Genomic DNA, 14,050 nt, shown 5'->3' with positions numbered 1-14,050 from the left:
TTATAATATGATTGGCTTAATTTTTTTTATTTTTATTTTTTATGGTATTAATAAAATACTTGGTAAATAAATATATAACATTATTTTGTATTATAACTTTGATATTTAATTAAAAAATAGTGTACAAAAAAAAAATAATAGACAATGTAGTGAATATACTCAATTGATGAATTTGAATGTAAAGAATTTTTACATTGGATAAAAATAAAGACAATATAACTAATGAAAATATTTCTCTTAATTAATTTATTGATAATGTATAATTTTTTTTTCGAATAAAGACATTGTAGGGACAATGTAGCGAATATAATCAATTGAGGAATTTGAATGTCAAAAATTTTTACATTGGAGAAAAATAAAGACTATATAACTAATGAAATTATTTTTCTTATTTAATCTATTGATAATGAATAATCTTTTTTTGAATAAAGACATTGTAGATTCATAATTCTAAATTAATAAAATGAATATGTAATATTTTTTTTGTAGCTACTAAATTATTTAATTTAATTTAATAAGAGTAAAATATAATACTAATTATGATAATTTTGATTGGGATGATGTTCGAACCTAAGACCTTTCTTATTGAAATTAATGAATAAGTTAACGGAGAATATAATTTTTAAAGGAATTCTGATTGTGATGGAGTTTACGCCTAAGATCTTTTTTATTGAAATCATATAATTAAGGATGAATTTAGAAATCTCAAGGAAAAATTAAAATATGAACCATCTGAACCATTCATTTGATTTAATAATTTGATGGATATATATATATATATATATATATATATATATATATATATATATATATATATATATATATATATATATATTTTATCAATTATAGGCCTAACTTCTTTTGGCTCTTAGATGTGACAAACAAAGGTATATTTTTATTAAGAAAATGTTATATGTACTCTCATTTTATACCCTTAATTTTTACTCTCACACACAAAATCTTGACGTAGACACTTGTATTGAGATTCACATGAAAATATAGTTTATCAGAATCTGCTACATCAAGGAGTAAAATTGAGAGACTAAGATTTGAGAGTACACATAGCATAATTCTTTTTATTATGTATTTATGTGAGTCTCATCTAAAAATGTGTCTATATGAAGAATTCGTGAGAGCAAGTATGAATGAAAAAATAAGAAAAAGGAGTTAATATAGTATTTTCTTTTTGGCGGAGTAGAATTGAAAAACTGCCCCGGCTGCTACAACACATGGAGGAAGTGAAAGTGAATCCTAGACTCTTCTAAACCTAGAACGTGGACATCGTCATCATCACACGTAAAACACAGTAAAAAGATACAACATGTCACTACTGTATTACAATATGCCAAACATAGCCCCATACGTTTTAAATATTTAAAAAGATTTGGGTAACAATATGCCAAACATAGCCCCATACATTTTAAATATTTAAAAAGATTTGGGAAATCTTTGAAACATAAAAAAACACATAATACTATTATTAATTAAAAAAAAAAAAAAAACAAGTTGTACCTCACCCATAGCCTATGGGGACAACAATGGCATTCATTGTATCCAGAGATCATATATTTGCTGAATTTGGTTGAATTCGCGACTGCCAAAGGCCTATAAAATGGTGTTCGATCAGAAATTGTAGCAACAATTGAAGAAGCAAATAGAAGCGTTTAATGATGAGAAGGCCACATATCATAGCCATACCATATCCAGCACAAGGCCATGTTATCCCTTTAATGGAGCTTTGCCTGTGCTTAGTGAAGCATGGCTGCAAAGTCACCTTCGTCAACTCTCACTTCAACCACAACCGAATCATCAAGTCCATGTCGGAGGCAGACAATGCTATAAACCTCGTATCGGTCCCTGACGGGTTGGTAGTCGAGGAGGACAGGAATGACCTGAAGAAGCTAACAGAAGCACTCTTTGAGGTTGTTCCAGGGAAGCTGGAGGCTCTCATTCATAATATAAATGAGTCGGATAAGAACAGAGTTTCGTGTGTTATTGCTGATGAAAGTTTGGGTTGGGCGCTTGACTTGGCCAAGAAATTGGGACTCCAGCGAGTTGCTTTCTGGCCTGCTGCAGCTGCTTCTCTAAGCATGATGTTTAATGTTCAAAAGCTAGTCGATGATGGGGTTGTTGGCAAGAACGGTAAAACAGCTTAGCTTGTTCCACAACACAAATATTAACTTTCTTTTCTTAGTGAACTAATCATTTCGTTCTAACACAAATTAAATATACATTTTATTTGTTGTGACCAGGAGAAATACTGAGAAAGCCGAGCATCAAATTGTTGCCTCTCATGCCGGCTATGAACACCACAGATTTAGTGTGGAACTGTTTCAGCGATCCGGGGCTACAGAGGCTTATTTTCGATCTGGCGATAAAAAACAATGAATCAGTGAAAGCAGCAGAGTGGATAATCTGCAACTCATCTCAGGTGATGGAATATGATGTATTTGCATCCTACCCAAAGCTGATACCTATTGGGCCATTACTAGCAAGCAACCGTCTTGGAAAAACATCAGGCCACTTTTGGCGAGAGGACACAGATTGCTTGAAATGGCTTGACCAGCAGCCACTGAACTCTGTCATCTACGTTGCATTCGGAAGCCACACTATTTTCGACATGGCAGAGTTTCAAGAACTGGCCCTTGGGCTTGAACTCACCAACAGACCATTTTTATGGGTTGTTAGGCAAGGGTTTATTGAGGGGGCAGGAACTCCTTACCCTGAAGGGTTCATAGACAGAACCCGCAACTGTGGGCGGCTAGTTGAATGGGCACCTCAACAGGAAGTGTTGGCTCATCCCTCTCTCGGATGTTTCCTGAGCCATTGCGGTTGGAATTCCACCATTGAAGGTGTCAGCAATGGCTTGCCTTTCTTGTGCTGGCCATACTTTGCTGATCAGCCATTCAACAAAAGCTACATCTGTGATGTTTGGAAGATTGGTTTGGGGTTCGATAGAAATGAGAATGGAGTTATCGGACGACAAGAAATCAAGAACAAGGTAGAACAATTGTTTGGGGATGAAACCTTCAAAACTAGAGCAGTGGATCTTCAAGGAGAGGTGTTGTCTTGTGTTAAAAGTGGAGGGTCTTCGAATCGGAATTTCAATAGTTTCGTTAACTGGATTAAGGGAACAGATTAAGCAAAACTGTATTGGTCAGAACTGCATGATTCACTTTTAATCAGTGGACAAGAAACCTTATATATTTTGTATTTCTAAGATTTTTGGGTTTTTGGATTGAGGACTTTTGTTAAGCAGTAGAGTGCTACAAGTTTGAGATTTTGCTTATTGAATTCTAGTGAGTAGTGATAGTACCCTCAAAAACTGATTTCAAGAAAAATTTTAACAAGAAACCAACAACAACAAGATAATTTTACATGATCCACAATGTCTTAACCTTCCTTATTTATTTATTTATTTTTAAAAAATGTAAGTTTTTTCTGCCTATTTCTTTTTTGAGCTTTTTGGTCAACAATACAAATGCGTATGGTGATAAATGAATGAAAACACATAGTAAACATAAGAGTCATTTCCATTTTTTTGTCCTAGACTTATAGGGGCGTGGACAGTTTTTATCCTCCATAATAAAAATTGTCAATTAATAGCCACACTTATTGGTCGTTGGACACTTTTGATCCTCCGTCTTGAAATTCGTCTATTGACCGTCTAATTGAAGGGAAAAGTTGTCTTTTTATGTTGTCTTCTTCTAATCCTAGACTTCTAATCTTAGACGAAGCTGTACTCAATTAGACAGTCAACTTTCCGGCGGCGGTTGACTCGCCAGAAATCAGAAAAATGGCAGATTCATCTACGATGCTTCCAGGAGGCCAGACCGATACTCAGATGCATCAAATTGACGATCTATTGAGTGATAAACTGTTGGACTGTATTCTCTTTCCAGAAATCGCGTCCGAGTTGCGAGAGCGAGGAGGCGCGAATCTCCAATCTGAAAACAGAGGTGTGTTCATTAATCAGAAGCGATCGATTGAAGGTTTTCCAGTGAAATCGTGGTTGCATGGCCAAAATGCGTCTCCAATTGGGGGATGTTCAGAGAAATTTGCTTAGACTGGTGCAATACTCCTCCGATTTGCGATCGTGAGGAGAGAATCGAATCTAGAGCGGTAATCAAATTTACAGAGGTGGAATGGAATTTGAAGGCTGAAATCGAGAGGAATTTGGCTGTAGTAGGGCGATTTGGGAGAAATCGACCTGCGATTGAGACGATTAGGGCAAAGTTTCGTGTGAGTCTTCGCATTTTGGGGGAAATACATATTGGATCCCTAAATGCAAACACAATCATGATTCGATGCTCTTCTGAAGATGATTGCAAAAGAATTTTGGCGAGAAACCGTGCGATGGTGGCTGGAGCAAACATCTGGTTCTCGCGGTGGTCTCCGGATTGGCAGAGCTCGTCGCGTGTCCAGGATTGAGTACAACTTCGTCTAAGATTAGAAGTCTAGGATTAGAAGAAGACAACATAAAAAGACAACTTTGCCATTCAATTAGACGGTTAACAGACGGATTTCAAGACGGAGGACCAAAAGTGTCCAACGGTCAATAAGTGCGGCTATTAATTGGCAATTTTTATTATGGAGGATGAAAACTATCCACGCCCTATAAGTCTAGGACCAAAAATGGAAATGACTCTAAACATAAACCAAATATCTTCTATTTGATGACATTACTATTACTTCCCATAAAAAATGTCTCAGGTTTCTACAAATTAATAATGCAAGTTGATTTGAAATATTGAGTTTCAAGGAGAAGTAAAAAACCTCTCTAGGGTTTAAAGAGTGGGTGAATGTTTATAGACCCCCTAATATACAAGTTCTTTAAATCACAATGTATAAGTAATCAAAGCACACATATATGAGTCAAGTACTTTGTGCTCAAATGGCATGTAGTGACCTTTTTTATGTAGAGATTATGAGATCGAGCCTCAATGGATGTGTTGTTGATGACACTTTTCTTTTTCTCGTGTTTTCTACCCCTATCTTTTGCTTAGCCTTCTCATCGTGTCTTGTCATCATGCCTTTCTCTTCTGTCACGATCCTCCATACAACCAACTTTTTTTCAAATTTATGTTCATCTTCTTGCTTGGGCTCGGGTCAACGTCAATGGACTCACAAATAGTCAATCTTATCATGACATCACAATCCTCTTAATTAGTTCGAACTCTTATCACATGACCGTCATAAAATCGCAATTCATCATCAACTTGCATTCGTAGCTCTTAGACTCTTGAACACATCAAATCTATCACTAAAATTATTAGAAAAATCATAATATGCCTTCTTTATAATTATGTCATTGACAACAACAACAACAACAATTGTTAAAATAATAATAATTTATATTTATATTTAAAACTAAAAATAATTTAAAGATAATTAAATAAATTAAATAATATATTTCTATTTTTATATATAATCAACTTTTTTTTTTAAATACTCAGTGTTGGATATGGTACTAGAGCCAATAAGAGTAATGCTCAAAATATATGGAGGCCTAGTCCGTATACACAACCCAGTCAAAATTACAGCTCAATCAAGATCATTACTGGATAAAATATTATTTTATTATTAATGTAATATTATATTCATTGAATTATTGATGTAATATTATATTACCAAAGGTAAAGTATCCCTTAAAAAATATTATATTCTTGAAGGGTCAGATCCTACACCTATATAAAGGACCCTAACCCTTCAAACATGATTCAAGCCTAAAGAAGGAAATAAATAAAAAGCTATTCAAAAGGAATTAATAAAGAAGTAAATTCTGAGGCTAATCAAAGCCATTCATTTTCCTTCATTCTCTCAATTCTCCTCTGCTCCCTTTTTATCATTCCTCAATTTATTTTCACAATTCAATTTTATTTTAATATAGTGTTGGTCTCCTGTTAACTACTATATAATCATAAAACAATAAAATCAATTTTCCTGATTCTTAACAATGTACTATCAATTCTATATTTCTCAACCCTCACCATTCGAGTTTGAACCTATTGACCACTAATTTGAAATAGTAACAGAGATACCCTAATAGTAATTTACAAAACCTTATGCACCTATCAAAACAGCAAATTAACACAATTCGTTGAAGGCCAACCACCCGTGTGACCCCACAAGGGTAAAGTTGATACTCTTGTCATTATTATTATCCCAACTTTTTAGACTATGTGAGTGTCATTTACGCCTCTTTCACCCACAAAAAGCTAATTTTCCAGTGCCGAAGATCACCATAATCTGGGCTTCTAGCCGGCAAAGATTCCAGTTTTGGCGGACTAGATTTGTAGCATCCATTGCAACAACCTAAGGCATGAAGTGAAAAGGAACCCTAGAATCTTAGCTTCGACATTGTCAGCAGCTTCCAATGCGCCAAACATAGCCCAATATAATTGTGCAATGGACAAGACAACAAAGGCATTTTTAGTTTTCAAAGATTTATGGGTTTCATCGAAATCATGCCAGTGGGAGGCCTATAAAATGATGTTCAGAAATTGTAGCAAGAATTGAAGACAGAAGTTAGAGCATCAAAACTAACCAATTAAGGATGACAAAGCCACATATCATAGCCATACCATATCCAGCACAAGGCCATGTCATCCCTTTGATGGAGCTTTGCCTGTGCTTAGTGAAGCATGGCTGCAAAGTCACCTTCGTCAACTCCGACTTCAACCACAACCGAATCATCGAGTCCATGTCGGAGGCAGGCGACGCAGACAACGTTATAAACCTGGTATCGGTCCCTGACGGGTTGGCAGTCGAGGAGGACAGAAATGACCTGAAGAAGCTAACAGAAGCACTCTTTGAGGTTGTTCCAGGGAAGCTGGAGGCACTCATTCATAAGATAAATGAGTCGGATGAGAACAGAGTTTCGTGTGTTATTGCCGATGAAAATTTGGGTTGGGCGCTTGACTTGGCCAAGAAATTGGGACTCCAGCGAGTTGCTTTCTGGCCTGCTGCAGCTGCTTCTCTAACCATGATGTTTAATGTTCCAAAGCTAGTTGATGATGGGATTGTTGGCAACAATGGTAACAACAACAAAAATATTAACTTTCTTTCCTTAGTGAACTAATAATTTCGTTCTAACACAAATATATACATTTGTTCTAACCAGGAGAAATACTGAAAAAGCAGAGCATCAAATTGTCGCCTCTCATGCCAGCTATGAACACCACAGATTTAGTGTGGAACTGTTTCAGCGATCCGGGGTTACAGAGGCTTGTTTTTGATTTGGCGTTCAAAAACAATGAATCAGTGAAAGCAGCAGAGTGGATAATCTGCAACTCATCTCAGGTGATGGAATGTGATGTATTTGCATTTTACCCGAAGATGATACCTATTGGACCATTACTAGCAAGCAACCGTCTTGGGAAAACATCAGGCCACTTTTGGCGAGAGGACACAGATTGCCTGAAATGGCTTGACCAGCAGCCATTGAACTCTGTCATCTACGTTGCATTCGGAAGCCACACCATTTTCGACATGGCAGAGTTTCAAGAACTTGCGCTTGGGCTTGAACTCACAAACAGACCATTTTTATGGGTTGTTAGGCAAGGGTTTATTGAGGAGGCAGGAAATCCTTACCCTCAAGGGTTCATAGACAGAACCCGCAATCGTGGGCGGCTAGTTGAATGGACACCTCAGCAGAAAGTGTTGGCGCATCCCTCTCTCGGCTGTTTCCTCAGCCATTGCGGCTGGAATTCCACCATTGAGGGTGTCAGCAATGGCTTGCCTTTCTTGTGCTGGCCATACTTTGCTGATCAGTTATTCAACAAAAGTTACATCTGTGATGTTTGGAAGATTGGTTTGGGGTTCGATAAAAACGAGAATGGAATCATCGGACGACGGGAAATCAAGAACAAGGTGGAACAATTGTTTGGGGATGAAAACTTCAAAGCTAGAGCCGTGGATCTTCAAGCAGAGGTGTTGTCCAGTGTTAAAAGAGGAGGGTCTTCTTATCGGAATTTCAGTAGTTTCGTTAACTGGATTAAGGCATCAAATTAAACAAATCTCTACTGTCTGTCAAAACTGCTTGATTCACTGATAATAATCAGCAACATTTTATATTGTACTTCTGTTCCTTAAATGAAACATAAAACTGTTTCATAACTTACTTGTTCCCTTTTCCTATATTCAATTAGACACTGATGATGGACTGAGACTATTTCATATTGTATGTTGAGAATACCATATAATCACAATACATAATTTTGGTGATTTAAATACATTTTTTCGAGTGTAGTTAAATTCTGCATTATAACCTTAGCCGACAAAGGATCACAAGAAAATAAACCAGCTTAAGTTACCTATAACTGACCAGTTTGCATTATAACCTTAGCCGACAAAGGATCACAAGAAAATAAACCAGCTTAAGTTACTTATAACTGACCAGCTTAACTGGTCAAACCAAGGGGACAATGATTCAAACTCATAATCATGGGTTTGCTGAAGATCCATATCATCCGACAGATGGTTTAAGCTCTGCTAGTTTAACTTTCTTCACCTCTACCGATTGTTGGTAGGTCTGCTGATTTGTAAACCTCTACTAATTTATAAGCTCTTCTAGAACTAAGTTATTATGACATTATATTGTCTTATACTTTTGAGCTCTATTGTTCCTTTTCTCATTAAATCTCCCGTTATGGAAATCTTTATTGTTTGTAAGCTCTTTTGTTGTAAAGTCTTCTTAAATGAAGTTTTCTAGTTTTCACCTATGCCTCTTGTTTGCTCTGTTGGCTAACCATGCATGCTAATTGCTAAGTTCTATTTTAATTTGGTCATTACAAATTTCTAAGTGAATAGAAAATCACATAATGTTTTAAGATTCTATTTTTACAATCATTCCTAACATTGGTTGACTTGCATTTCTTATAACTCCACAACATCATATCCTAATTACCATAACAAGTCAAGTAAAAATATAAGAAAACTAAGAAATGGCAAACTTTAACAAATCGACTTAGAAACAATAAAGAAACGAGTTATGAATGAACTTTAAGGAGCAAGCTAGCTAGAAAAAATATCAAGAAATAGTAAACATAAACCAAATATCTTGTGGTTTGAAACATTGATGAGTTTCAAAGAGAAGCAAATTAAAAAACCTCTCTAGGGTTTAAAGAGTGGGTGAGAGTGTTTATAGACCCCCTAATGTAGAAGTTCTTTAAATCACAATGTATAAGTAATAAATGCACACATATAAAATTTAAAAACTTAAATAGACTACTTTGTTCAACTTGCAACCCTTTTTTTTTTTTTTTTTTTCTTTTCTCGTGTTTTCTACCCCTATCTTTGGTTAAGCCTTCTTGTCGTGTCTTGTCCTCCATTCTCTTTTGCAATGATCCTCCATCCAACCAACTTTTTTCAAATGTATGTTCATCTTCTTGCTTGTACTCGGGTCAACGTCAACAGACTCACAAATAATCCTATCATGGCATCACAATCTTCTTAATTAGTTTGAACTCTTGTCACATGACCGTCAAAAAATCATAATTCATCATCAACCGGCATTTGTAGCTCTTAGACTCTTGAACACATCAAATTTATCACTAAAATTAGAAAAATCATAATATGCCTTCTTTATAATTATGTCATTGACAACAACAACAATCGTTAAAATAATAATACTTTATATTTATATTTAAAACCAAAAATAATTTAAAGATAATTAAATAAATTAAATAATATATTTATATCTTTACATATAATCAACTAATTTTTTTAAAAAATACTCATGATTCTTAACAAAGTACTATCTGTTCTATATTTCTCAACCCCCACCACCTGAATTCAAACCTATTAATCACTCATTTGGAATGATAAAGGGAATGCCATAACACTAATTTACAAAACCTTACAAAATAGCAAGTTAACACAATTCGTTGAAGGCCAAACCCCCTGTGATTCCAAGGGTAAAATTGATGCTCTTGACATTATTATCCCAACTTTTTAGACTATGTGAATGTCATTTACGCCCATTTTCACCCACAAAAAGCTAATTTTCCAGTGCCGAACATCACCATAATCTGGGCTTCTAGCCGGCAAAGATTCCAGTTTTGGCGGACTAGATTTGTAGCATCCATTGCAATAAGCTAAGGCAAGAAGTGAAAAGGAATCCTAGAATCTTAGCTTCGACATTCTCAGCAGTTCCAATGCGCCAAACATAGCCAAATATAAAGTTGCAATGGACAAGACAACAAAGGCATTTTTAGTTTTCAAAGATTTACGGGTTTCATCGAAATCATGCAAGTGGGAGGCCTATAAAATGATGTTCGTTTTGTAGCAAGAATTGAAGACCAAAGTTAGAGCATCAAAACTAACCAATTAAAGATGAGAAAGCCACATATCATAGCCATACCATATCCAGCACAAGGCCATGTTATCCCTTTAATGGAGCTTTGCCTGTGCTTAGTGAAGTATGGCTGCAAAGTCACCTTCGTCAACTCTGACTTCAACCACAACCGAATCATCAAGTCCATGTCGGAGGCAGACCATACAGACAATACTATAAACCTCGTATCGGTCCCTGATGGGTTGGCAGTCGAGGAGGACAGGAATGACCTGAAGAAGCTAACAGAAGCACTCTTTGAGGTTGTTCCAGTGAAGTTGGAGGCACTCATTCATAAGATAAATGAGTCGGATGAGAACAGAGTTTCGTGTCTTATCGCCGATGAAAATTTGGGTTGGGCCTTTGACTTGGGGAAGAGATTGGGACTCCAGCGAGTTGCTTTCTGGACTGCTTCAGCTGCTTCACTAGCCATGATGTTTAATGTTCCAAAGCTAGTTGATGATGGGATTGTTGGCAACAATGGTAAAACTAAAACAGCTTAGCTTATTCCACGACACAAATATTAACTTTCTTTTCTTAGTGAACTAATCATTTCGTTCTAACACAAATTAAATATACGTTTTATTTGTTTTGACCAGGAGAAATCCTGAAAAAGCAAAGCATCAAATTGCTGCCTCTCATGCCGGCTATGAACTCCACAGATTTAGTGTGGAACTGTTTCATCGATCCGGGGCTACAGAGGCTTGCTTTTGATTTGGCGTTCAAAAACAATGAATCAGTGAAAGCAGCAGAGTGGCTACTCTGCAACTCATCTCAGGTGATGGAATATGAGGTATTTGCATTTTACCCGAATATGATACCTATTGGACCATTACTAGCAAGCAATCGTCTTGGGAAAACATCAGGCTACTTCTGGCGGGAGGACACAGATTGCCTGAAATGGCTTGACCAGAACCCACTCAACTCTGTCATCTACGTTGCATTCGGAAGCCACACCATTTTCGACATGGCAGAGTTTCAAGAACTTGCCCTTGGGCTTGAACTTACCAACCGACCATTTTTATGGGTTGTTAGGCAAGGGTTTATTGAGGAATCAGAAATTGCTTACCCTGAAGGGTTCATAGACAGAACCCGCAATCGTGGGCGGCTAGTTGAATGGGCACCTCAGCAGAAAGTGTTGGCGCATCCCTCTCTCGGATGTTTCCTTAGCCACTGCGGTTGGAATTCCACCATTGAGGGTGTCAGCAATGGCTTGCCTTTCTTGTGCTGGCCATACTTTGCTGATCAGTTATTCAACAAAAGTTACATCTGTGATGTTTGGAAGATTGGTTTGGGGTTCGATAGAAACGAGAATGGAATCATCGGACGACAGGAAATCAAGAACAAGGTGGATCAATTGTTTGGGGATGAAAACTTCAAAGCTAGAGCCGTGGATCTTCAAGCAGAGGTGTTGTCCAGTGTTAAAAGAGGAGGGTCTTCGTATCAGAATTTCAGTAGTTTCGTTAACTGGATTAAGACAACAAATTAAGCAAATCTCTACTGTCTGTCAAAACTCCTTGATTCACTGATAATAATCACTCAAGCAACATTATATATTATACTTCTGTTCCTTAAATGAAACTTAAAAATGTTTCATAAATTACTTGTTCCCTTTTCCTATATTCAATTAGAGACTGATGATGGACTGAAACTACTCTATATTGTATGTTAAGAATACCATTTAATCACAATACATAATTTTGGTGATTTAAATACTTTTTTTTTATGACAAGAAAAACCCTACAACTCTTTTGAGCAATCATTATTCCATGCTTCAAGTTGTGCTTTGGCTTCTCTCTAAATTTCATGTGGTAGAATTGGTTTGTTGTTCCATAGCAGTTAGCCACGATCACTCGTTCTCCATTCCTCTGGTTCGAAGTTTTGCTCTAGTAGGCAGAATGCCCCGTGGGTCATCCATCACATAACTGTTGTTTAAACACGCTTTTTGATTATATCTAATTGCCATATTTTAGTTAAAACTAATTGGTGATAAGTAGTGAACATTAACCATTTAACCACAACTCGGCCAACGTGACTGACGCCCAACAGTCCCCCCTTCCAACACTTGTCGCAATCTTTGAATACCAAGCCACGCGTCCATCATCTCTCTCCTAGGAAGGACTTGGCCCGACCTACGTGCCCTTAGCCGGTTGCAAGATTATTATTGTGATAATGTTGGGAAGACAATGGAGAGTGAGAACCGTAGTCAAAGAGAGGTTGAGTCACTGAGAGCCTGAGAGGGTGAGAGGCGAAAAGTGAAAGTCTGAGGGATGGAGAGAGAAGCGGAAAGGGTGAGAGGCAGAGAGTGAGAGAGACGAGAGGGTGAGAGGTGGAAATGAATTGGCTGAGAGGATGAACATTCTGGAAAGTGGAAACCCTAACATGTTTATATAGTGGCTCGGGTTTCAGGTTGAATCTGAATTTTAAATAAAAATCAAAATCTGATTGTATTATTCTTCCAAAAGGTTAAACCCAACCCTAAGTGTCCATCTGAATCGTATTATTAAATATGTGGCTAGTGGTTCAGCATGTTCGATGTGTTTTTCATAGAATTCGACCCGAATCGGGCCAATAACTGGCCGAACCCGCATTTTCGGGTCTTACCCGAAATGCGCCCACCTCTAGCTGGAAAATTATGCTGTGCATCCGTACGGATGCAAAAACGACGTCGTTTTATTAAAAACGCGTGTCTCCCCTTAAAAAAAAAAAATCAGGTTCGATTCCCAGCAACAACATTATGTTGTTCATTCATTCTGAAATTTTAGTTCATAGATTATGAAATTTTAGTTCATTGATTCTGGAATTATAGTTCACCGATTCTGGAATTGTAGTTCATCGATTCTGAAATTTTAGTTCATAGATTCTGGAATTTTAGTTCATTCATTCTGGAATTTTTAGTTCATAGATTCTGGACTTATAGTTCATCGATTTTGGAATTGGTGCATACGGATGCACAGCATAACTATCCCCTCTAGCTCCCTTGCAAATTATTCTTTGGACCCGGGTCTACCTTGCAAGATGGACCCGAGTCCAAATGTTCACAATTTACCTTTTAAAAATTCACGTGTATACTACGAACACAAAATGTTAACATATATGTAATTGATTACTTTGTTTTGTATTCACAAGTTTCTTTCAGATATTGCAGTCGCACAACATTAACAAATTATGATTTGATGACCTTGTTATGTGTTTTGACTTGGAAACGCAATTTATATTCTAGAAGTTCACAATTCCAATACTAAAAACAGGGACGGAGCCAGAAATTCGGTTGGGGGGGGGGGGGGGGGGGGGGGGCGAAGAAGTAGGGAAGGATTTAGAATTTTTTTTCAGTAAAGACGAAACATTAAAACAAAAGAGATAATTTTTTAAAAAATAAACACGTCTCATTATTAATATACAAGAATAAAAGAATGTTATATATATATATATATATATATATATATATATATATATATATATATATATATATATATATATATATATATATATATATATATATATGTGTGTGTGTGTGTGTGTGTGTGTGTGTGTGTGTGTGTGTGTGTGTGTGTGTGTGTGTGTGTGTGTGTGTGTGTGTGTGTGTTAAATATTAAACAACTATTAAAAACGTGACTGTGTTTAAACCATAGGGAATGAGTCAAAAAAAACTGTTGAAGCCAACTATAAAAAATATATATCAATGCCAAGATTCGAATCACTATCTTTTATCATAAC

General features: G+C 36.5%; 3 protein-coding genes across 3 annotated transcripts; all 3 read left to right on the top strand.

Moving 5' to 3' along the window:
• Window positions 1-1,667: 1,667 nt before the first annotated feature.
• On the top strand, window positions 1,668-3,240 carry LOC109153658 (UDP-glycosyltransferase 83A1-like). The gene is made up of 2 exons (XM_019301529.1): window positions 1,668-2,142; window positions 2,253-3,240. The coding sequence occupies exons 1-2, from the start codon at window positions 1,668-1,670 to the stop codon at window positions 3,140-3,142; spliced, it is 1,365 nt and encodes a 454-aa protein (XP_019157074.1). The 3' UTR covers window positions 3,143-3,240.
• A 3,301-nt stretch (window positions 3,241-6,541) lies between these two features.
• LOC109153656 (UDP-glycosyltransferase 83A1-like) lies at window positions 6,542-8,044 on the top strand. The gene is made up of 2 exons (XM_019301527.1): window positions 6,542-7,037; window positions 7,124-8,044. The coding sequence occupies exons 1-2, from the start codon at window positions 6,557-6,559 to the stop codon at window positions 8,011-8,013; spliced, it is 1,371 nt and encodes a 456-aa protein (XP_019157072.1). The 5' UTR covers window positions 6,542-6,556; the 3' UTR covers window positions 8,014-8,044.
• Window positions 8,045-10,305: 2,261 nt separating this feature from the next.
• Window positions 10,306-11,850, top strand: LOC109153657 (UDP-glycosyltransferase 83A1-like). Its single transcript, XM_019301528.1, has 2 exons — window positions 10,306-10,816; window positions 10,933-11,850. Exons 1-2 carry the CDS (start codon window positions 10,336-10,338, stop codon window positions 11,820-11,822), a joined length of 1,371 nt encoding a protein of 456 aa, XP_019157073.1. The 5' UTR covers window positions 10,306-10,335; the 3' UTR covers window positions 11,823-11,850.
• The last annotated feature ends 2,200 nt before the right edge of the window (window positions 11,851-14,050 follow it).

This window comes from Ipomoea nil, unplaced genomic scaffold (genome assembly GCF_001879475.1).
Source record: "Ipomoea nil cultivar Tokyo-kokei standard unplaced genomic scaffold, Asagao_1.1 scaffold2516, whole genome shotgun sequence".
In the NCBI taxonomy this organism is placed as follows: Eukaryota; Viridiplantae; Streptophyta; class Magnoliopsida; order Solanales; family Convolvulaceae; genus Ipomoea; species Ipomoea nil.
Note: the sequence above shows the minus strand (reverse complement) of the source record. Positions and strands in the feature narration are given on the sequence as shown.

Bases quoted from the DNA above. Each gene is read 5' to 3' on its own strand.
- LOC109153658 (XM_019301529.1), top strand. From the start codon at position 1,668: ATGATGAGAAGGCCACATATCATAGCCATACCATATCCAGCACAAGGC. The intron at 2,143-2,252 runs GTAAAACAGCTT...TGTTGTGACCAG, and splicing joins TGGGGTTGTTGGCAAGAACG to GAGAAATACTGAGAAAGCCG.
- LOC109153656 (XM_019301527.1), top strand. From the start codon at position 6,557: ATGACAAAGCCACATATCATAGCCATACCATATCCAGCACAAGGCCAT. The intron at 7,038-7,123 runs GTAACAACAACA...TGTTCTAACCAG, and splicing joins TGGGATTGTTGGCAACAATG to GAGAAATACTGAAAAAGCAG.
- LOC109153657 (XM_019301528.1), top strand. From the start codon at position 10,336: ATGAGAAAGCCACATATCATAGCCATACCATATCCAGCACAAGGCCAT. The intron at 10,817-10,932 runs GTAAAACTAAAA...TGTTTTGACCAG, and splicing joins TGGGATTGTTGGCAACAATG to GAGAAATCCTGAAAAAGCAA.